The 25186-nt window shown below is 40.0% G+C and overlaps 2 protein-coding genes across 3 annotated transcripts in view; one reads left to right on the forward strand and one right to left on the reverse strand.

The window, feature by feature from the left end:
- Positions 1-15021: 15021 nt before the first annotated feature.
- Positions 15022-17917, reverse strand: LOC112260612 (zinc finger protein SNAI2). Its single transcript, XM_024435860.2, has 3 exons — positions 17666-17917; positions 16853-17374; positions 15022-16231 (listed from the first exon to the last, which is right to left on the reverse strand). The coding sequence occupies exons 1-3, from the start codon at positions 17742-17744 to the stop codon at positions 16050-16052; spliced, it is 783 nt and encodes a 260-aa protein (XP_024291628.1). The 5' UTR covers positions 17745-17917; the 3' UTR covers positions 15022-16049.
- A 3164-nt stretch (positions 17918-21081) lies between these two features.
- The window catches only part of sntg1 (syntrophin, gamma 1), a 38455-nt gene continuing 34350 nt past the window's right edge, over positions 21082-25186 (forward strand). Inside the window, exon 1 of one of the 2 annotated variants that reach the window (XM_024435862.2) lies at positions 21082-21849. The gene's annotated coding sequence lies outside the window, so the exon portion shown is untranslated. The remainder of the gene's footprint in view (positions 21850-25186) is intronic. The other variant, XM_024435861.2, reaches the window with a different exon arrangement.

Raw genomic sequence — 25186 nt, forward strand, 5'->3', positions numbered from 1 at the left:
CTAGCATCAGGTCTCTCCTGTCCAGGTAATTTGATTCATTATGACCTAAAAAACAAAACTTGGTCCTAAATCTACTGACTCCTGTTTTGAGGTGCTTTATAAATATGGGCCCTGGTCTCTCCTATCCTTTCCTCCTGTCCTACCTCAGCATGTCATCATCATACTACAGACAGCCACAGCCAGGGCCACTCTACCCCTCTGCCTTTATCAGCTCACCCTTCCTGACACACAACAACAAGAGGATGCCTCACTTGCCTGCCTTCATGCCTTCAAGTAAACACAGTCCAGATTTTGGCCTTCACTTGTTCACTTCAAAGCTGCAGCATGCTGATAACAAAGCAGTGGCCTGGAGTGTCCCTCTCCTCCCCCTCCTCCCCCCTCCTGCAGTGAGGATGGCTGGTGGCTAGGACAGATACACACAGGGGTGTGAGCAGGAGAAGGGAAGGGAGTGGGGGGAAGGGAGGTGTGAAGGGCCTTTTGACAGCCACAGCACCTGCTGCTTCACCACCACCAGCCGTAGAAGACACAGCCATTTGTCTTGGCTGACCAGAGAAGATAGCCCAGACCTGGGATTAGTAGGAGGACTCAGTGGGGCGGCGTGGAGGTTTGGGCGTTGATGGGTCAGGAGAAGGTGTTTCCTCTCCTGTGTTCAGCCTGCCCTGCCAGTCCCTCTGTCGTCTTAGTGGAACATTCCTGTTATCTGTGGCAAGTAGTGCGACTGTTGTGGGATGATGACGTGTCCCCAGTTTCTACAAGCCCTCGTGTCTCTATCGTCTCCACTTCTGTACTCATTGTAGTGACACAGTGGAAGAAAAATCATGTCTAATTGATAAAGATCTCCAATGATCCCTGGTTACAGACAGGGAAACGAACAGGCTCAGTTAAGAGGCTTAAATTAGTATTCATCAGAAAGTCATTACCTTTATCTCTTCATACATTCCAAATGGCACTTGTTGTTGGCTATAAAGCCCGAGTTTATTCTACATCAATCTGTCTTCCCCAAATCCCTTATCAGAGTCTGTTTTCTCTGCAGCTCACGACACAGCTTGATCAGGTTCCGTTCGAGGTCAGGGCAGTGGAATGAGAGAGCAGTGATGCAGAGACAGCAGACCAGGCCAGACCACGTCATCTCTTCTCAAATCCTCAAAGGTTGTGGTAGGCCCAGGAATGCAGCAATGACAAGAGAATATTTATGGCAGTCGAGATTTGTGACCACTAACTGAAAAGACAAACTATCTCTTGGAAGTTTCATTGTAATATTGATGCACTGTTTATAAGTGTTGTAATTGCAACATGTCCACTTGTAGAACAGAAATATGTAACCCCCCCACCCCCTTTAGTTTGTTATCGTAGAAACATAAGAGTGCTGCAACTCTCCACTTTTCTTAGGAAACAGGATAATAGCAATTACAGTAAAAGCTCTGCTCTCTAGTAGTACTAATATTATTAGGTCTAATTAAGTTTCTCTGTAGAGGCATCTGCCTAATATGTTTAACCTGACTAATAACTTGTTGTACTGGGTTATATGTGTTACATTTATTCAGATATTCTATTTGTTATGCATGTCCTTGTAACCCTTTTGAAAAACAATTAATGACTAACTCATTCTGAGTGAACTATTTGTTGCAATTGAAAAAGTTTGATGTAATGGAAAATATAAAAATAAGTTAACAGGATCATGTCTCCTTGAATGTGAAAACGCACAGTTCACAATCAAAGAAACTTAAAGATGTGTATCTACATCTACAATTGCATTATACTATACCATGTACACTATCCTATAGCATCTAATTGCTTTCCAAGTAAAAATCACCTTGAATGCATGATGAGTTGTGTTGTCATGTGCTGCTGCCTTGCTATGTCCTTGTCTTAGGTCGCTCTTTGTGTAGTGTTGTCTTTTTGTCGTGATGTGTGTTTTGTCTTATATATACATATATATTTTTTTTTTCGTACATTTTATTTAGGTCTTTTGCTTTTTGGTAGGACGTCATTGTAAACAATAATTAGTTCTTAACTGACTTGCCTAGTTAAATAAAGGTTAAATAAAATAAAATACACATTACCTGTGATTATGTTGTTCCTGAAGAAGTGTGACCATCTGGTTGATGGTGCATGAATCCTGCGAAGCCAAGCCCCACTAGAAGCAGCTTCTCAGGAGGTATCTGTCCTGTTGGGACTTGTCTGCTCAACACAATGCCCAGAGTCTGTATAATAGTAGTAGTATTTAGTATTTATTGGGATCTGTTGGGTGTAACCCTAGATAGCAAGCTGTCATGGTCAAAACATAGACTAAATGGTTGATCAAATGGGATGAGGTCTGTCCATGAGAAGGCGTTGCTCTGATTTCTTGACATCTCAGTTGACCAGGCAGGTCGTACAGGCCCTATTTCTGTCGCACCTGGACTACTGCCCAGTAGTGTGGTCATATGCGGCAAAGAGGGATGTAGATAACTTGCAGTTGGTCCAGAAGAGAGCAACACATATTGCACTAAGAATGTCAGTAACCAGCCTGGTCTCATAGGCTAGACGTAACATAGTAAATGTATGTCCACGACACCCAAATTAGTATGAGATGTTACGTTTGGTATAGTTACATAAGGCAGATGGTTACTTAAAGCAAAATGAAAGTAGTGGTTAGTTGGGATGTCTGGGTGGGTGTATAATGCAAACGTCTAGCAACCTGAGGCTTGCAAGTTCGAATCTCATCATGGGCAACTTTAGCATTTTAGAAAATTAGAAAACGTTCAATTACTTACTACTTTTTAGCTACTTTGCAACTACTTAGCATGTCAGCTAACCCTTCCCTTAACCCTAACCTTAACCCTTTAACCTAACTCTTAAACTTAACCCTAACCATAACCCATTGCCTAGCTAACATTAGCCAGCTAGCCACCTAGATAGAATTCCTAACATATCATAAGTTTTACAAATTTGTGACATTATTCTTGTTACATACAGTGCATAAAGGTGAAATAAAAAAATAAAAAAATATAAACATTTGTTATGTTATGGCCTTGTTCTAAAATTGATTAAATTGTTGTTGTTTTTTTGCAAATGTTAAAAAAAAAGAAAAGAAATATCACATTTACAAAAGTATTCAGACCCTTTAGCAGTATTCAGCACCTTTAGCAGTGATTACAGCCTCAAGCCTTCTTGGGAATGACGCTACAAGCTTGCACACCTATATTTGGGGAGTTTCTCCCATTCTTCTCTGCAGATCATGTCAAGCTCTGTCAGGTTGGATGGGGAGTGTTGCTGCACAGCTATTTTCAGGTCTCTCCAGAGATGTTCGATCGGGTTCAAGTCTGGGCTCTGGCTGGGCCACTCAAGGACATTCAGAGACTTGTCCCAAAGCCACCCCTGCGTTGCCTTGACTGTGTGCTTCGGGGTTGTTGTCCTGTTTGAAGGGGAACCTTCGCCCCAGTCTGAGGTCCTGAGTGCTCTGGAGTAGGTTTTCATTGAGGATCTCTCTGTACTTTGCCCCGTTCATCTTTCCCTATATACTAACCAGTCTCCCAGGCTCTGATGCTGAAAAACATCCTCACACCCTGATGGTGCCACCACCATGCTTCACCGCAGGGATGGTATTGGCAAAGTGATGAGCAGTGCCTGTTTTCCTCCAGACATGACGCTTTGCATTAAGGCCAAAGAGTTCAATCTTGTTTTCATCAGACCAGAGAATCATGTTTCTCATAGTCTGAGAGTCCTTTAGATGCCTTTCGGCAAACTTCAAGTGTGCCTTTTACTGAGGAGTGGCTTCCATCTGGCCATTCTACCATAAAGGCCTGATTGGTGGAGTGCTGCAGAGATGATTGTCCTTCTGAAAGGTTCTCCCATCTTCACAGAGGAACTCTGGAGCTCTGTCAGATTGACCATTGGGTTCTTGGTCACCTCCCTGACCAACGCCCTTCTCACCTGATTGCTCAGTTTGTCCGGGTGGCCAGCTCTAGGAAGAGTGTTGGTAGTTACAAACTTCTTCCACTTAAGAATGATGAAGGCCACTGTGTTCTTGGGGACCTTAAATGCTGCAGAAATCCTGTCTTGGAGCTCTACGGACAATTCCTTCGACTTCATGGCTTAGTTTTTGCTCTGACATGCACTGTCAACTGAGGGACCTTATATAGACAGGTCACACAGTTGACCAATCAATTGAATTTACCACAGGTGGACTCCAATCAAGTTGTAGAAACATCTCAAGGATGATCAATGGAAACAGGATGCACCTGAGCTCTAACATTAATTGCACCTGATCCAATTCTGAGGTCCAATGATTTCATGCTGGTCTCCAGGGCTGGCGATTCTCAAGCCCCTGCCACATTCTGTTTCACTATTTACCCATTCAGTCAAGAGAGGTCATGCTGTAATATTGTTGTCTCTGAACAGATGTTCTTTGATGTTGGTACCTTGGAATTGGCCGGGAAGCCGGGGACTGGGAACTATTCCCAGGGGACCTCCCCTGGGGTTTGATCCTGTTACTTCTATAGACTAGCAAGCATCAATCTGCCAAACTCCATTTCCGTCAGGAAATTTTATCCATATCCAAATGTCTACTTAAACAATTATAAATTGCCCACTGTTCATATGCTATGCTGTGTTTGAAAATCTTTAGGAACTGTTTAGCCTAGCTATGTTAGCTTATGACATTCAGTTACCTTTTGCAAACAAATATCTCAAGGTAACATTAGCTAATTCTGAATCAAAATCTAAACACATTTTTGCTGCACAATGTTTTGTAAATTGTAGTTGTGCATTCTGTTGCTGTGGAATGGAAAGGAGAACCACTTACTAAGCGGCTAGTGGCCAGGCAGCCAGGCAGTTCTCCCTAGCTCTGATTCATTATAATTAGATCACTGGCTCGGCCTCCCTCCCTGGGGATGCTCTCACACACTCCACCGTGCCCCAGCTACACTCCTGTACCCCTGTCACTGTATGACCAGGTTTGTGTTCAAGCAGCTACCCACATAATCAGCGCTAAAATGTAATGATGATGGACGAAGAAAACAAGTTCTCATTTTCAACTGCAACCTGGCCAAAATAAAGCAAAGCAGTGCGACACATACAACAACACAGAGTTACACATGGAATAAACAAACGTACAGTCAATAACAAAATATAAAAAATCTATATACTGTGTGTGCAAATGGGGTAAGATTAGGGAGGTAAGTCAATAAATAGGCCATAGTGGCGAAGTAATTACAATTTAGCAATTAAGCACTGGAGTGATAGATGTGCAGAAGATGAATTTGCAAGTGGAGATACTACGTTCAATGTGCTCGGAAATAATGTGTATTGCTTCACCGCATTGGCAGACGGATGTAAACACTTCAAGAATAGTTTTTCACTAAATTCTTGTTCACATTGGCAGTTTGAAGTGATTCCAATCAATTTTTTCTTCAGATCTGATTACGATCTGTTATTTTGCCTGCAGTCTGAACAGCCAAAAAGCAACATGGAATCAGATATTTCATGCCACATTTCAAACCACCTCCATAGGTGGTTTGAAATCAGATTTTAATCTGATTCCTGGCCATGTGACTTTTTCTGAAAGGTCAAATCTGATTTATTTGCCCTAAAGTGGGTTTTAGACTGTTATTTGGTATATCCTGTTGCTTGCTAATTACTCTGTTAACAGTTTGACAAGAATATGTGGTAGCTAACTAGCTTGTTCATCGTTTAGAAACAAATTAGATAATGTGCTAGAAAGCTAAACCGCTACCTAGCTAGATAGTTGACTGCTGTGGCTAGACAAAAATAACTCATTTTGAAAGTTGGATCATCTTATCCTTTGAGGCTTTAAAAGTGTTCTTATACTTTGATTTTGAACATTCAAAGCAAATGGGAAACGTCCATGGCAGGCATTTTTGTTACCTGAGCTTGCTACATAACTTCTGAGTTGAGGAGGCACAAGTACCAACACCAATCAGCTTACACCACTGCGCACACACCTGTCGTTACATTGCCAACTAAGCGTAGCCATGTCAGCAAATAACTGCTGCCTGAACACACACAAGTCCAATTTGTCACTTGTAACTTGTTATTTAGTTGACTGCTGTGGCTAAAACGGATCTGAAAAGAAAAACTGATTTAAGCATTAAGGCCTATAGAGTGAACAAGGCTTAAATAACCTGAAATCTTTTCATAAGAAACAGCAGAAGTAGTCTATAAACAATATAGCATATGTATTGAGAGTAACATGGTTTATTTCTCACAATTTGTTTTCATTTCCCATTTGGACATGAACTGATGCAATTATCGGGGTACAAGTCACAGCGGCTGGTGGTATAGTCCTCTGTGAGATCTGAACTGGCAAACACACATTTAGCAGGCATACTGTATCACCTATGTGTGGAGAACACATTATTGTGAAGCTCCATGTAGCCTATCTAATGGGTCTGTGTGTCAGTATTCTAATAGTAGAGGTATACATACTGTGGAAGGGCCTCACTGCCAAACACCTTGATTGAAGTTGAATGAAGTTCACCTTGAAAGATCCCAGAATACACATTTCTGTGTGTCTTTTAATCTAAAAGTAAACTTCATTAACTAAACACAATGAATAGTAATGAATCAGTTGCTCTGGGTATTTTGTGCAGTTAGGATTTACTGTTGAGATGGGATGGTAGCTGATATACTGCAGTCGAAGAACATGTCATTCTGATGAGATTCACTCTAATTAGTTAAGTGACATGTGATTCGGGTTGTCACAGTCACATGATCACATGATGGATCAGACCAATTTGTCAAGGTTGGGGGGGGGTTACTGATGTTTGGCAAGTCTGTCTCACTGTAAGATATCAAACTCAGCACAGAAGCAGTGCAGGTTAAAAGATGGAAGCAGTCAGAACTTTTGTAATGAATGATTTAACAGTATTGTCAGATACATAATTCATTATGACATTTACCATTTTGTCACCCTTTATTTAGCATAACTTTGTTCTGAATTATTTCTGAATCATCTACGTATGTCTCGTAAAATGGTTATAAAGGCTTCAATAAGCCTTAATTAATAGTTGTAGTCTGTCTACGTTCAACCTGTTTAACATATAGAACTAAAATAGATGTAAGAATCCATCACAATCAATATCATTATTCAAACGCCACTACCAATCTAATCAATAGGCCTACAACATTGAAGAACAAGTCTTGGTTAACTTAGGGCATGTTTCAGCTCTGCCAAACACTCCAAGGCCACAGGGATATGTTGTTTACTGAAATGTTCTCTTTTCTTGCTGTAGTCATGAGATTTTGCGACTTGCACATCGAGGAGGAAATACAATCAACTACGTATGATCACAGGACCTTCGACAGTTGACCTCTGTTCGAATGAAACTGCATCTTGGAAATATCAGAGTAGCCTCCTATTGAATGGAACAACATAGCATTGTTCGTCATCAATTCCAACTCTTCTTAGAGCTTCTGTAACGACATGTTGACCTAAATTATTCCTTGACCTGGTTGTAAGGGCATCACTCCACTTTCACAATCATGGATGTACACATCAAGTTTAACACCTAGCCTGCTACATTGCTGGAAGTTGAAGAGTCTGAGGCACCAAGGCTGTGTTTACACAGGCAGCCCAATTTGAGTCTTTTGACCAATCAAATTAGCCCTGAAAAATAACTGATGTGAAAAGATCTGAAGTGATTGATCAAAAGACCCACAGAGCCCAATTATTATTTACATTTTTTCCAATAGTGGAAAAAATGTAAATAATAATTGGGCTCTGTGTAAACATAGCCCAAGACACGTTGACCACTTTCAGCAGAAATAATTTAAAATATGTATTGAAAAAAGCTATCCATACAGTCAGTTGGAAGTAATAGTGCAATTTGATATGAAAGGGGGGCTGAATATAGTGATTTAGCCTCAGTTTTAATAGTTCTCATTAGAAAATGCAACTGAGAACGAGATTTGGGTCTTGGAGGTGTGCTTTGATTGTGCGTGTTTTCGTACGTCGGACACATTTGTACATTCACTCTGCCAAAACAATACACAGTTACAGTCACTCACCCTTCTAGATAACAGTCTAACCAGGTCTAACCAGGTCCTGTGTCTGGAAATAGCCTAGGCTTGCTATCAAGCTAGCCAACTTATTTAGCCAATTAGCTTCAACTGGCTGGTGTGCGACCATGACAAAGCTGGTTTGATATTGGATAGCGTATCCGTGGGACTAGTTAGGGACCGTCAATATATTACACAATTTAAATGGGACAGTATTTTCATTTTGCACACCTTTCAGTTCTCTCATTAAAGGGATACTTCAGGATTTTGGTAATGAGGCCATTTATTTACTTCCCCAGAGTCAGATGAACCCGAGGATATCATTTTTATGTCTCTGTGTCCAGTTTGAAGGAAGTTGAAGGTAGTTTCGTGAGCCAATGCTTACTAGCGTTTGGGCAATGACTGGAAGTCTATGGGTATCTGCTAGCAGATACCATAGACTTTCAGTCATTATGCTAACACTAGTTAACAATTGCTATAAGGCTAGTTGGTAACTCCCTTCAAACTGCACGCATAGGCATTAAAATAATTTCCACAAGTTCATCTGACTCTGGGGAAGTAGATAAAGGACCTCACTGACAAAACCAGAAGTATCCCTTGAAATTATTTCAATATTTATATACACTGAATAAAAATATAAATGCAACATGCAACAATTTCAAAGATGTTACTGAGATACAGTTCATATAAAGAAATCAGTCAATTGAAAACATTTACTAATCTATGGATTTCACATGACTGAGAAGACAGATATGCATCTGTTGGTCATAGATACCTTTAAAAAGGTAGGGGTGTGGATCAGAACCAGTCAGTATCTGTTGTGATACTCATGCAGCACGACACATCTCCTTCACATAGAGTCGATCAGGCTGTTGATTGTAGCCTGTGGAATGTTGTCCCACTCCTTTTCAATGTCTTTGCAAAGTTGCTGGATATTGGTGGGAACTGGAACACGCTGTCGTACACGTTGATCCAGAGCTGTCCGAGTGGCTAGTCTTAGACAATCCCACAGGTGAAGAATGTGGATGTAAAGGTCCTGGGCTGGAGTGGTTACATGTGATCTGCAGTTGTGAGGCCGGTGGGACGTACTGCCAAATTCTCTAAAACAACATTGGAGGTGGCTTATGGTAGAGAATTAAACATGACATTCTCTGTCAACAGCTCTGGTGCCTCAAAACTTGAGATGTGTGGCTTTGTGTTGTGTGACAAAGGTGCACCTGTGTAATGATCATGCTGTTTAATCAACTTGTTGATATGCCACTCCTGTCAGGTGGATGGATTACTTTGGCAAAGGAGAAATGTTCACAAACAGATGTAAACTAATTTGTGTATTTGAGAGAAATAATTGTTTTGTGTGTATGTATCACGTCTACTCCTGCTCCTACCCTCTAGCGTTCAACATTACCAGTTTACTGACCACCGGTCCTGGCATTCATCATTATGTGCACCTGCGCTTTATCATTAGGCTTACCTGGACTCCATCACTTCACTGATTACCTCACCTATATCTGTCACTCCCTTAGTTCCATTCCCCAGTCAGTATTGACTATGTGTTTCATGTCTGTATGCTACTTGTGTTTCTTGTTTTGGTGCATGTTCCATTTATTATTAAACTCACCGCCTGCACTTGCTTCCCGACTCCCAGCGTCCACGTTACAGTATGGAACATTTTGGGGATTTTTATTTCAGGTCATGAAACTTAGGACTCTTTACATGTGGATTTACATGTGGATTTCATATTTTTTTTCAGTATATGAATTTCTTTCATTTACAGTTGGCTTGAGGTGGAAATGTATGTCATTGAAATTTGTAGCTATTGAAATGTAAAATATTGTCCCATGTACATTGTGTAATTTACTGATGGTCCCTAACTAGGCCCATCAGGATATCCCAAGGCAAACCAAATTTAACATGGTCAGTGTGCTGGGTATGCAGCTGTGCTCTGAACTGATGATTACTTGGTTGCTGCCAGCTTTGGGCATGTGGACAGTACTGACATAAACCCAACCCAAGGAAAATTGTTACAATCCCTTCGTTCCGAGACGTAACCTTTTTTCCTAATAATATTTCAAATCTCAGTATTGAACGAGACTGACATTGTAACCAAAATGATCCTATTACCACATTGTAGTCAATTTTGACAATAGAATAAATGCTTCTGACTCATATCGATGCCACATAGGCTGTTTTCAACTAGATACGTTTTTTTTGTTTGTTGCTCTTTAACAAGATGTGTGAGGTCTTTAAACAGGCCAGGGTAGCATCCCTGCAGGCGGGTGAAGGGAGTAACAGAGAATACACAATCAGGTCATTCTTCTGAGCCAGGGTTTGGAGAGGAGCTGGTAGATCACGCTGTGGCTGGCTGGACAATCAGGCCTCAGAGGACACCCTTAACTTTATTTGTTCCACTTGACGGTCACAGAGGAACCATACTCCTCAGTCACCATTAAGTCAGCAGGTTTCAAAGAATGTGCCCCCCTCACATCTCTCTGACCATCCCAAGCAGTCAGTGCCCTATGTGTGTGTCAGTGCTCTAGTTCTTGTGTCAGACATTCTGTGGTGTTTATATAGAGCATATGTTATAGGACAATGACATGGATTTGAATTGGTTAACCATATACTAGAACAAACAAATAAGAGTCCTGAATTTATTTTGAAAGCACCTAAAATCAAATGGATTCAACCTTGTCATGCAGAGCATGATTATGTCATTGTTTAAATCTTCAGGTTTGGTAATTATAGGGGAGAGTGGGGTAACTTGAGCCATTTTTTACATTCAGCATCACTCCATATTCTTTCTAACAAAGATATCTACATATATTTCAGGATGTTGTGTATCCCTGGAAATAATCAGAATTCATGTAAAACATTACAGTTTTGAAAACATAGCTTGTCTAACAAGAGTGGTCTCTTGGCACTGTTTACTGTTCTGTACTGAATTAAATAATACTGCTAGCTTTTTAAAACGTCCATCTTTATTTCCAAAAAGCTTTTTTTGTGTTTTAATAATTTTAAGCATCTTTTAACCCAGGCGTAACACCTAACAAACTCTTTGTACTTAAAAAAAAACACTTTTAACATTGGACAGGCACTGTTGTTACCTCATATCCTGTCAATGATGCCTTGCATGGGAAGAAAACGTTTCAATTTGCTCAACTTACCCTATGACCATTGGCTCAACTTACACCAAGGCAAATATTTTGACTATATTAGCCCCCACAGCTACAAGGATGGTTGCCGCTCAGGTTATGGATGTGTCACTGCAACCTTAAAGGTCCTCAATGATGTCACCATTGCACTTGATTCTAAGCAATGTTGTGCTGCTATTTTTATTGACTTGGCCAAAGCTTTTGATACGGTAGACCATTCCATTCTTGTGGGCAGGCTAAGGAGTATTGGTGTCACTGAGGGGTCTTTGGCCTGGTTTACTAACTACCTCTCTCAAAGAGTGCAGTGTATAAAGTCAGAACATCTGCTGTCTCAGCCACTGCCTGTCCCCAAGGGTGTACCACAAGGCTCAATCCTAGGCCCCACTCTCTTCTCAATTTACATCAACAACATAGCTCAGGCAGCAGTAAGCTCTCTCAAGCATTTATATGCAGATGAAACAGTCTTATACTCAGCTGGCCCCTCCCCAGATAGATTTTGTGTTAAACGCTCTACAACAAAACTTTCTTAGTGTCCAACAAGCTTTCTTTGACCTTAAATTGGTTTTGAACACGTCCAAAACAAAGGTCATGTGGTTTGGTAAGAAGAATGCCCCTCTCCCCACAGGTGTGATTACTACCTCTGAGTGTTTAGAGTATGAGGTAGTCACCTCATACAAGTACTTGGGAGTATGGGTAGACGGTACAGTGTCCTTCTCTCAGCACATATCAAAGGTGCAGGCTAAAGTTAAATGTAGACTTGGTTTCCTCTATCGTAATTGCTCCTCTTTCACCCCAGATGCCAAACTAACCCTGATTCAGATGACCATCGTACCCGTGCTAGATTATGGAGACGTAATTTATAGATCGGCAGGTAAGGGTGATCTCGAGTTGCTAGATGTTCTTTACCATACAGCCATCAGATTTGCCACCAATGCTCCTTATAGGATACGTCACTGCACTCTATACTCCTCTGTAAACTGGTCATCTCTGTCGCAAGACCCACTGGTTGCTGCTTATTTATTAAACCCTCTTAGGCCTCACTCCCCCCTATCTAAGATATCTACTGTAGCCCTCATCCTCAACACCCATTCTGACAGTCACATTCTGTTAAAGGTCCCCAAAGCACACACATCCCTGGGTCGCTCGTCTTTTCTGTTAGCTGCAGCTAGCGACTGGAATGAGCTGCAACAAACACACTGGACAGTTTTATCTCTTCATTCAAAGACTCAATCATGGACACTCTTACTGACAGTTGTGGCTGCTTTGCGTGATGTATTGTTGTCTCTACCTTCTTGCTTTTTGTGCTGTTGTCTGTGCCCAATAATGTTTGTACCATGTTTTGTGCTGCTACCACGTTGTGCTGCTACCACGTTGTGCTGCTACCACGTTGTGCTGCTGCCATGTTGTGTTGCTACCATGCTGTGTTGTCATGTGTTGCTGTCATGCTATGTTGTCGTCTAAGGTCTCTTTTAATGTAGTGTTGTGTTGTATCTTTTGTCGTGATGTGTGGTTTGTCCTATATTTGAATTTAATTTATTTTTAATCCCAGCCCCCGTCCCCGCAGGAGGCCTTTTGCCTTTTTTTAATCCATCATTGTAAATAAGAATTTGTGCTTAATTAACTGACCTTCCTAGTTAAATAAAGGTTAAATAAAAATACATAAAATAAAAAGATGCACTATCATGCTAGGTTGAGGACCTCAAAATGAAGACCCCAAATGATGTATCGAACAATCTTAAAATGATCTACTTTGGATTAGATACATTCATCATGAATCCTGTAACACAATAAAATCATAGACTTGGTTAAAATATATTTTTTTAACCTAAATTGCTTACCACCTTTTCCATGTGGTTTCTTTTTTCACAGACTCCATGAAATGATGACCCCACCTACATCTTTGGTCAAATCATTAATTTTGTGTATGGTTTCCTAGCAACAAGGGTGGCTCAGCTTACCCCACTCTCCCCTACACAACAGGATAATTACCGATATTAACAGTTTCCACCCCCCACAAATATTTGATTTCACACGTTACCATAATAGCCATATGCTGCAAACCTCTTCTTCTCCTCCTCCTACCACCACCACAGCTGCTACATTAAATATTCATGCCAGGATGAAAAGCATTGCATGTCCTTTTCACAGATGATAAATCAGCCAGGCTATTAATAATCATTGTAATAAAAATAAATGGTAGGCCCTATTTCACAAGAGAAGGAGATGGCAAGTTATGGAAATATTACATTGAAAATACAACATTGTACAATGCAGTGTGCATTAAGTAGAAAGAAACCATGCTTTTATCTTATGGTGGCATTTCGAGTATACCCAAGAGCAGCTGATTAATTAGTATTTCTTGGGGACATATTCCTCGTATTCTCTCATATACACTATGTTACTGATATTTCAACATGAAATCAGGACTGTATTCCCCACAGCTATAAGATAATATTATGTGGTGTATGTCAGTGCCTGCACCTGCTTCTCTCACAGAGAGGTCTGACATAAAAGCCTGGAGCCACCTGGTTCATACCTGATCCAATCAGAGGAGCCCAGGATAGCACCTGGAATAGCTTGATGATGACTCATAGTGTATGTATGGATTTAGAATCTACCTACAGGAAAGACCAGCTCATCAGCCCTTCAAAATTACCCAGGAAGGAGCACAAGTGTCTGTTTGTCAAGTCAGATCACTCGGGTCAGCAGCTTTTGGGAATTACAGAACACTGAAAAAGTCTGGCTTGTTAGAGAGAGTTCAGTGCAAATGGTATGCTTTTAGGTATTGTACTACTTAGCCTGGTTTCTCTCTAGGTTTCTTCCTAGGTTCCTGCCTTTCTAGGGAGTTTTTTCTTGCCACCATGCTTCTACATCTGCATTGCTTGCTGTTTGGGGGTTTAGGTTGGGTTTCTGTATAGCACTTTATGACATCTGCTGATGTAAAGGGGCATTATAAATACATTTGATAGATTGATTGACTGTAAAAGATGTAGCCCGAGGAATTCGTTGGTGGCACACATCCCAGAATCCTTGGAGGTTGTCAAAGCAATAATGCAAATCTGGGAATTAAACTATTCAAGTGTCTCTGCAGTGATTGCTGTGAATTAAGCATTCAGTATTAGACATCAGTTTATGCATTAGCAGGAAGACAGATTCAATCAACACACTGGCTGAGAGCATTCACCACATGGTCAGACAGAGAGACAGACAGAACCCTGAGGGGTCCAGTTGATTGGCCAATTAGAATTACAATAGATAGCTGTCCACGAGACATCAGCTCTTCCATTTAAAAAGTCAAACTGGCTGCAGGCAGGAAAATGAAGGGCCGTGGGCCCTCAAAGGGTGTAACAAGTGAGTGTTGATCAATATAGCCAGCATGTGTTAAATTTCAAGTTTGTTTGGACAGGTTCACAAGGAGCAGGTCCAGCCTTGAGTCTGGGTTGAGTCACCTTTCGTTCTTTCTACACCTCCACCATGGAATGAAAGCATGAAAGCAGACTGGAGCAGGAGCCTGACTTCTGCTGTTGTATGTTTATCTTTGAAGCAGTTGGAAAGTTACCATATAAAGTTGTCTATGACTCCACAAAAAGGTTGTTACCATAGTAATGCTAGGCTTGTAGTTTCAGAGAAAGTAATACAAATATTTGAACTTGTATACTGATAAAAATCTACGGTATAGACATCGTACATGATGTGATACATGTGATTTAGTATATTTCTTTGACTACTAATCTCATAAAGTTAAATAAAGAAGACATTTTATCACACATTTTCTAGAATATCCAGCAAGTGCATGGCACCATGCCACGATGGATCCCTGATAACAAACTATTCACAGTCCTTGCACAGAAAAATAAAATCAAGCATTACAAACATTTCATGAACCTTTATTTTAAAAAGCATCTTAAAAATAATCAAATCATTCATTCAGTATCACAATTCACACTGTCAAAAATACAATCATCTTATTCACACTTACATTCAAATATATAAAAATATAAATGCAACATATATTTTTTAGAAAAACTACATAATTGCCAAGGCGAAGTGAGTCACTTGATAAAAGTATTGCTATCTTGAGCAAAACAGTTGCTGTGTCATGATTGTGCAGGAATTGTAATACTTTCACCCTAAAAATACATCTTTGCACTTGTTCACTAAGTTATGATGGCTTCTAATATTTCATTGGCTGTGCACTGCTCTGTCTCTATCATTTATTTCCATAAACCATGTCCACTTGGAATAACTCTGTGGTTTCTTAAGAAAATAAAAAGAATATGACATAAGCAGAAACATATCCTCTAAGAGAGATTGGTCAGAACATCAAAATCTTTGAGAAGGCACATTATTTCATATCTCTCCACTTCCCAAATGCATGGGCGCAACTTTCCCTGGGGACGGGGGGGACATGCATATTTTTTTCCCCCCTCCAGTTTTGTGATACATGTGATACATGTATGTGATACAAAACGAGGCAACAGTGTGCTTATGGACCATGCAGACGCCTCCAAGCGGTCGGGTAGGCTGTTTGGAGTGTTTATCCGACTGGATAAAAAATATTGATAATTATGTCCCCCCCCACTTCTAAAAACAAAGTTGCGCCCTGCCCAAAAGTACATGAAATGTACTGACAGAATGGCACATGGTATAACTAACATACTGTATAGTTCAACACTGATTGCAATAGGAGAAAAAAACCTTCTTAAAATGAAAAGCACATGACAGAGAGTATTTGATTTTACACTGAAATTAAATGGATTGTCATTCCGGCAGTCAGTCAAAGAAAGTCTTGCATATTTGGTAACAAAGCCTCAGTATGTAATATCCCCTGAACAGTTTTTGAGGACTAAAAAGTACCAGAGGTCTCTGGCGGTGACACTGTCTCCCATTCCAGCAGTCTCAATGTACTACACAACAACCAGATTCCTCATGCTTGTGCAGAAGAGACATTCTGGAGAAGGTTTTGGAACAGTTCTTGCATTGGTATTTTTTCACATCCGAATGGGTTTGTAGGTGTGCCCTGAGGTTGGACCTGTCCGCAAAAGCCCTACTGCAATGGGGGCAGGAGAAGGGCTTCTCTCCTGTCAGAGGGGAAAGGAGAAGAAATGTGTCAGTATTCACAGGCAGATAAGATATACAAAACAAACACAACTATCCACTCCACTAAACTGACATAGGCCTAATACTGTATGAACTATTTGCTCCATAATCTGTCATAAACTGTAATAACTTAACTAGAGCATGGACTTATACAGTTACACTTATAGTGCACTGTAAAAGTTAGGAATCACTAGAGGAAAGCCAAATTCCTTCTTCCCTGACTTTATGTCAAGCATGAGATATGGCTTGACATAGGAGTAGGAATATTTTAGGCTACTTAGTGAAGAGTATGAACCAGAACATGGAACAACACAAGCATGTCCCAAGTCTTGTAAAGTGGTGTGAAAACCCCTTCTTTAACATGAGTTACCACTTATCACATAACTGTTTTGACAGGCACATAGGGAATTTCAGCATTGCAATACACTTTGCAATATGTATATGATAAATACATGTACAGTCTGTTAAAACCCATTATCATAAATAATATATCCCATAAATTGCACAGTTATCCTAAATTGGAATAGCCCACCAAGCAGCTTCTTCAATATTTCCAAGTATAGGCTACAGTACAGTATGGCACTCAATCTTTAGTCACTCACCAGTGTGCGTTCTGATGTGTCCCTGAAGCAACCACGGTCTTGAGAAAGCTTTGCCACATATTTTACAGACACAAGGCAAAGTGTGAGTTCTAATGTGCATTTTTAGCGCTCCAAGACTGACGTACTCCTTTTCGCAGTATTTACAACTGAATGATTTTCTCGTCTGAGCGTCACAGTGCAGTTGCTTATGCTTCAGCAGTCCAGAATAAGTAGAATATGACTTTTTACACAAACTACATTGGAATTTCTCTGCCTCCACTCCATGAGGGTCTGTTAGTTTGGTAAGCATCCGCTCGTCTTCATCGCTCCTGGGACTCTCAGAGCCGCTGTGGTCTTTGGATGAGGTGTCAGAGAGCGATGAGGGGTATCCAGAGATGGGAGACAGGTCACTTGAAAGCGGGGATAACGGCAAGCTGCTCGTAGTCCATACGGTGATAGGGTTGTAAACTACGGAGCTAAGGATCTCCGGTTGAGGGTTGACTGGCAATGGAAGGCCCTTGTAGAGATACGGTGAAATAAATACTGAAAATTGAAATAAAGAAAACATTCATTTAGGTGATTAAAAGTCCTTTTTACCTCACAGTAATAATAATATGTCAATTTATAATTTCCTTCAAAAAGAGCTGAATAACATCGCCTCACTGAATTGCACGGATTAGAAAGTTACAAAGTAACACTAACTTTGACATAGAGATACAATGAAACTACATATCAGGATAATAGCCTGACCGCAGTCAATTTGTAAACTTTGTAGCATGTCAGTGTAACCCATATATCGGTTGAGCGATTCATTTAGAAAAGGCTGTTGCTTACCTATAGGGCTTTCCAGCTCGCTATAATTTGGCTTCTTAGATGAGTTGAAATGTTTCTTGACAAGAAACGAGCGTGGCATCTTGGAAAAATAAATGCGACTGAAAATGTGGTATAAAACTTTTTTCGTAAATATAACGGTCCCCTCAGGGCGCGACAAATCACTGCAGAGACGGAAATCCTTATTGCGTAGTCCAGTGAAGTGTCATCGTGTAGTGCAGAGAGCGCTGTTGTAACAGTACAGCAGGCAGCAGTAAAGAGCTGTAAATACTCCCTATCAGGTGCATGGGAGGAGTCTCACAAAACGAATTTACATAGCAGGGGTCTTCAAACCAATTAAAAACATTTTTTTACACGTACATGTGTAATGGGCGGAGTCAAGACCCACCCTCTTGCTAAACACTAAACAGGTGTTTTGTGTGTGGAGTGGGGAGGTGTGTGGACTAGTGGTGGTGGTAGTGGTGTTTGGGCGTGTAACTAAGCACAGCTCTGATCTAAGGATGCATACCAGTGCAATCATCGGAATGTGCAGATTGTTGGTAATGAGCGTTGTGTGTTGCATAGCTCAGAAGGCATGGAAATGGATATATGGTGCAATGACATGGAGGACTCATTTCATTTAATAAGGGATAGAATTGTAAAAACATCTGCATGGTATTACATTATATTGATCCTAATGTGCTACAGCATACACACGTTTGATTTTCTATTTATTCAGGCCTATAAAATATATGTTTCCCATTTCCCCAATACAATAATGACATGTAGCTAAATTACAAGCAGTAAAAGGTGAAAACAAACTCTGTTCACATTGTCATTGAATGTGATTTTCCTCAGGGAAGCGTCCTCTGACGTCGGTGTGTATGCAGGCAGAAAGTCATACATTTCCTTTCCAATAATCCAATAAAGTATTCTTCCTTAAAATGTCAATCTAACTTCAGTTGGTTTTCAAGGTCAATCTCAACAACATAATCACATTTACCTCTTCCGAGTCTGCTGAGACTGAGGAGGGGAAGGGAACGTATCACCCTACGCCCTCTTGTGTCCAGTTAACTCTTGGCAATGGCTTTATTTGGCAAAAATAATAAAACAAAGGAGGAATATTAATAGTTAGCATAAGAATTAAGATTGGCAAATTCATCCGATTTGTTTTATCTTATTTTGGTGCTAACTTAAAGTGAATTGTGAACTAATTATATTATCTTCAAAACCTAATTGGAGACAAATAATTTGTCTTTGTTACTGGCTAAATTATATATTGTACATAATTAGTTGGATAGCTCAATATTTGATCAATGTGGTCACCGACCTAATGTTCCAGCATGTTGGATGAAGCTGTCTTGAACAACATTTGTCTGACAACACACTGTAAATGGATGTGCGGCTCCATATGTTTATTTATGTTTGTATTTTTGCATGTTTGAATGTTGGTGAGTGTTATGTTGTACTTTCTGATATATAGTTTTTTCTAAATAAAAAACAACAACAAAAACACAAAGTAAACTTGCCTACTTTTTACAAGGTAAGAAAGCAACAATGTTTCACAAAGGGATTTTGGATGAACTATTCTGCACTTAAAACAAAGCTTTATTGAGAAAACACAAGTCAAAATTGCAGGTTTCAACATATACATCAACATGGATACCCAATATACAGGTGTTACTGTAACAGTATTGCTTTCCTCCCTCTCCTCGCCCCTAACTGGGCTTGAACCAGGGACCTTCTGCACACATCGACAACTGCTTCCCAAGAAGCATCAAAAGCTGCAGCCCTTGCAGAGCAAGGGGAACAACTACTTCAAGGTCTCAGAGCGAGTGACGTCACCGACTGAAACGCTATTGGTGCGCACCACGCTAACTAGCTAGCCATTTCACACCAGTTACACTCAACCCCCTTTTGCCTACTTCTTTTCCACAGCAACCAGTGATCCGGGTCACGGCACCAATGTAACAGTATTGCTTCCTCTCCTCACCCCTACCTGGGCTCGAACCAGGGACCCTCTGCACATATCAACAACTCCCATGAAGCATCGTTACCCATCGCTCCACAAAAGCTGCAGCCCTTGCAGGGTAAGGTCTCAGAGCGAGTGATGTCACCAATTGAAACACTATTAACACGCACCCCACTAACTAGCTAGCCATTTCACACCGGTTACATTACTCACAGGTTGTACTGTAGGGGGATGTGATGCTTAAGCATATTGGTGTGCATCCTCTTCAATCTAATCAGGTCATGTTCAGGGCAGAAAAGTGATGTTTTCTATAAATAAATATTATCAACAATCATTTTGAAAATCACCTGAAATGACAAGAACTAATTTGTGAAAAGAGGATCAAGCACTTACCTGTGAGATGACATCATGACTAGGAAGGCTTTCTATGTGGAGCATAAAATTAATAGCGTTCACATTCACATAAGGGTCATTTTAACTCTCAGGTCTATGATCCTCAAATTGGTTCCACTTTATATCAAGTGTGTATAAAACTGATAATTAGAATGGCAATACACTTACAAAGCTGAATGCAATTACATGGTAACACAATACACTTACAAAGCTGAATGCAATTACATGGTAACACAATACACTTACAAAGCTGAATGCAATTACATGGTAACACAATACACTTACAAAGCTGAATGCAATTACATGGTAACACAATACACTTACAAAGCTGAATGCAATTACATGGTAACACAATACACTTACAAAGCTGAATGCAATTACATGATAACACAATACACTTACAAAGCTGAATGCAATTACATGGTAACACAATACACTTACAAAGCTGAATGCAATTACATGGTAACACAATACACTTACAAAGCTGAATGCAATTACATGGTAACACAATACACTTACAAAGCTGAATGCAATTACATGGTAACACAATACACTTACAAAGCTGAATGCAATTACATGGTAACACAATACACTTACAAAGCTGAACGCAATTACATGGTAACACAATAAAACTTACAAAGCTGAATGCAATTACATGGTAACACAATACACTTACAAAGGTGAGTGCAAGTTTTATGTAACAACACCTTTATTTAACTAGGCAAGTCAGTTAAGAACAAATTCTTATTTTCAATGACGGCCTAGGAACAGTGGGTTAACTGCCTGTTCAGTGTGTTGTGCAGAACAAAACAGAGACACTATTGCAATCATCTAGGCCTACATATTGGGCTGTAATCTATATGGCTACAGCCTAGATAGCTCTGATTGCATGACACCTGCAACTGAAAAACCTGCACAGTTGCTTACGCAATAAGGGCTGCAGGGTAGAGGATCTCGAGGCACTAAAAACAGCTGTCAATGTTACTGAGGAGCTCCAAGTGAGTTTCCTGATCTGCTGTGAGATACACACTGAATCCTGAATAGCCTACCTTCTCTGAGTAGCAGAGAAGGTAGGCATACTGAGAGGGAGACCATATCTAGCCCTGATAACGGGTTAGGAATACATGTTCTTGATATGTATTCCAAGCTACTATATTGCACAATAGACTACTTTAAAAATCACAGTTTTGAAGAAAAAGATGTTGGAACTGGTTCATTTGAATCTGCTTTTGCATCAATTCGCCTTCACTGCAGGCTGATAGCAGCCCAGGGTCCCATTCAACAAAACCATACCGCAGTGCTCGCCGATCATTTCCTTTAAAAGCGCTCCTTGCACCGGAGACCTTTAGGTTGGATGTATCTTAGGCTATGTACATAGTAGATGCTCTTATTCAACAGTGAAAGTAATTTCACATCGGGAGAGATGTAAGAGCTCCGCGAGTATCCTAAACGAATAACTGAGACGATTGACGTGAGTTGAAACAAATCGCATGTGATTTTCAGCCAGTCATTTTGGCACCAGAGCGCACAGTAAGGAAACATGTGAAACAGTATTCCATGCCATGCTGGAAATTACTGTCGACGAAAAGGATGCCGTGTCTTGTTTCTGCATGACTAATATGGAAAAAGACACGTTTTTCGTGTAAGTGTGGGATGTTTAACGGTTTTTGCACATTGCCTCAGTGTATTGGATATCGTGGGCGACGGTGCCAGGAAACGTGATTTTGCGGAGATTCTTTTGAATCTGTAGCCATCACTGAATAAATAAACACATTTCAGGACAGATTGATGTGAGGAGCAGACTGGAACCAATATTACATCACACCTGTTACCAGAAAATCAGGTAAGCTAGACATTCTAGTCAACCACTAATTTGTATGTTGTATAATAGCCTACAATGCAATTTACATGTAAGATAATGATGGTTATTCACAGTAGTGTGCTATCGTGTAGCCTATGATACCTCGAAAAACGTTCACTTTTATTCATACGCCATTTGTAGCCTATCGCTACTATATAGGTTAATTTCAGTATAATAGTCTCATGATCCATCATCTAATATCTAATAAGTAGACTAACAATATATCATCATTGGCTCTCACATTGCGTAATGCACAATGGGGAACAGTTCATTCAGATTATGATAAAGGACCTATTAAGTGTAAAATATGCAATTACTTCAGGTTTCAGCATGCAGTAGCCCTTCATACTGCCTCCGAGGCTCCGACGTGTCCAAATGTATAGGCACCCGCAGTTCCCCCAGCTAAGTGCGGTGTCAGTCCTCTTTCTGTCCACAATGATGTAAAGCAAGGTTGAAGTACAGAGGCTATACACTGCCCATATCGACATTGTCAGTTTTAAATAGACTGGTAGATGAGGGAATGCTGCTGTTGCAGTGAAATTATTGTTGGTATTAATACCATTCCAATGTTCTACATGGTTATAGGCTGCTGGTTGTTAGTCTTCTGCACCTAATAATGTGGAATGCATGCAATCAAATCAGCCGGGCATAATATGACCAGTCTCATGGCAACCCAACTATCGTCTGCATTCTGGTTTTAATACTTTTTAGGACGTTATCTAGATTTACTTGAATAGCCCTTTGGAATATATCTGATCCGTTATAGAATAGATATATACAATTTCCACTCTTCTTACAGTAGTAACGTAGTAGTCAACTTAATAACTTGAGGGGTCAGATAGAGTGGGTATCAGAAGTATTCACACCCCTCATATTGCTTTCACATTTTGTTGTTTCAAAGTGGGAAGGAAATGTAATTAATTGTGATTTTTTTTGGTCATTTATCTACACAAAACAACTCCATAATGTCAAAGTGAAAAGAACATTCTACAAATATTTACAAATTAATAACAATGAAATAACTATAATATAGTTGTTGCAAGCCTAAATGAGTTCAGGAGTAAAATTTGGCTTAACAAATCACAAAAGTTACATGGACTCAATTTGTGTGAAATAATAGGGGTTGACATGATTTTTAAAATGACTACCCCTTCCTCTGCCCCCATACATAATACAACATTTGTAAGTCCCTCAGTCAAGTGTTAAATTTCAAGTACAGATTCAACCACAAAGACCTGGGAGCTTTTCAAAAGCCTTATAAAGAAAGGCAGTGATTGGTAGATAGGTAACAATAACAAATAAGACACTGAATATCTCTTTAAGCATGGTCAAGTTAATAATTATACTGTGGATTATGTATTAAACCACCCATCCTGTAGGTACTAAAGTACTACTGCAAAAAAAACAGGAAATGAATAACATTTTTGGCCTAAATGCAAAGCCTTATGTTTGTGGCAAATCCAACAGAACACATCTCTGAGTAACTACCTCCTTCATTTCAAGAATAGTGGTGCCTGCATCATGGTATTTGTATGCTTAACATCGGCAAAGACGGTGGAGTTTTTCCAGATAAAAATAAACGGAATGGCTCTAATCGCAGGCAAAATCCTAGAGGAAAAACTGTTTCAGTCTTTACAGCAGACACTGGGAGAGGAATTCACCTTTCAGCAGGACAATAACCTACAACACAAATCAAATCTACACTGAAGTTGCTTACCTAGAAGACAATGAAAGTTCCTGAGTGGCCAAGTTACAGTTTTGACTTAAAACTGCTTGACAATCTTTGGCAAGACTTGAAAATTGCTGTCTAGCCATGATTCCCAACACCTGGACAGAGCTTGAAGATTTTTGAATAGAATAATGGGCAAATAATCCAGGTGTGAAGGGGGGGGGTGAATACTTGTCTTAATAAAGGTATATTAGTGTTGTCTTTCATTAATCTTTAAAAAAAAAAGAAAATGTTTGAGTGTATTGTGTAGATCATTAACAAAAAAATGACAATTGAATCAGATTTAATCCCACTTTGTAACATAATTAAATGTGAAGAAATCCAAGGGGATGAATACTTATGATACCCACTGTGTCTTGTTCCTATCCATTGGCTTTGAAGTGGATGTTACGACTCTAGATTTGATCGTCACTCTCCTATAAGTAGTATTCAAGGTAAGCTGCTCGCTGACCTCAATGAGCCTAACAGCTACACCTGTTAGGGCTGTATCAAGGCTTTATCATCAATATTCTGTAATTGTTACAAATTCTTGTGAAAGGAGTATTGAGCAGTGCAGGTCAATGGTCAAAGGTAGCAATCTAGTTGATGTATTGAGTCAGATCCCAGTTTCCATTAAATGAAAAGGTGTTGACATATCATTGACATGTTTATGTTCCGACTATACCCCCTCTACCCCATACAGCTAATACCATAAATCAAAGATCTGTAGGTCAAGTTAAGAATGTCTTTGTCAAGAAAACCAGGCTTGAGGGAAATTGGCCAATAAGGTCCAGTGACAAGATGTCAACCAGCCTACATTATGACTAGCTCTCTCCTACCTACAGTGCCACATTGTATACCATGAAGTTGGAAGGAGTATGCTAGATTAACACATGCACATAACATAAAGCAGGGTTCCCCAACTGGTGGTACGCGGGTGATTTTATGTGGCCGCCCATTGTTGGACATAAAAGACTGTAAAACACCAGCAAATATAGCTCCAAGTGATTTTAAGTTTGGAAATTTGTTCCAAAGTTTTCCCACATTTAATAGAGAGATATACAGTATGTGATCGTATATCTGTTTTTGTCAAATATTATATCTGTTTGGGATTCTTGCAGTCAATTTGCAGTCTACAATTGATTTGTAATTATGTTACCAAAGACAGTACAGTTTGAAGATAGGCAGAAACTGCTTCTCCAGTAGAAATCCTTGAAAATGCTTGTAGGCGATGTCATGGTGACATTGGCTAGCTAAGCTAATGCAGAAAAACATGGAATCGCGCCGAATTGCGCATCTGCCGTCAAATCAAAAGCACTCCTTTGATATAAAGTAGTTTTTGACAGAAATTTAAGTTTGTCACTTACGAGGTTGGAGTAAAAACATGTTCAGTTAGACATTGGCTTGAATCTACGTAGGTTGTCCCTTTAGAAATCGAGAAAATGAACAACTAAGGAGGAATTTTTCACTTCTCTCATTGACTTCTCAAACCCCAAACCCTGGCCTGGTACGCTGAGTCTGCTTCACAAGTGTTCACGGAAGTCTTGCGATGTTGCGCCTCTGGGTTTAGAAACTGTGCTATTACCATTATTAGGCTTACTACAGCTATTA

This window comes from Oncorhynchus tshawytscha, linkage group LG10 (genome assembly GCF_018296145.1).
Source record: "Oncorhynchus tshawytscha isolate Ot180627B linkage group LG10, Otsh_v2.0, whole genome shotgun sequence".
NCBI lineage: Eukaryota > Metazoa > Chordata > Actinopteri > Salmoniformes > Salmonidae > Oncorhynchus > Oncorhynchus tshawytscha.

What these genes read in the sequence shown, in the direction of transcription:
- LOC112260612 (XM_024435860.2), bottom strand. Translation starts at nt 17,744, where the DNA reads ATGCCACGCTCGTTTCTTGTCAAGAAACATTTCAACTCATCTAAGAAG. An exon ending in CGAGCTGGAAAGCCCTATAG is followed by an intron (nt 17,375 to 17,665) that starts GTAAGCAACAGC and finishes TTCAATTTTCAG; the next exon opens with TATTTATTTCACCGTATCTC. An exon ending in ACACATCAGAACGCACACTG is followed by an intron (nt 16,232 to 16,852) that starts GTGAGTGACTAA and finishes CCCCTCTGACAG; the next exon opens with GAGAGAAGCCCTTCTCCTGC.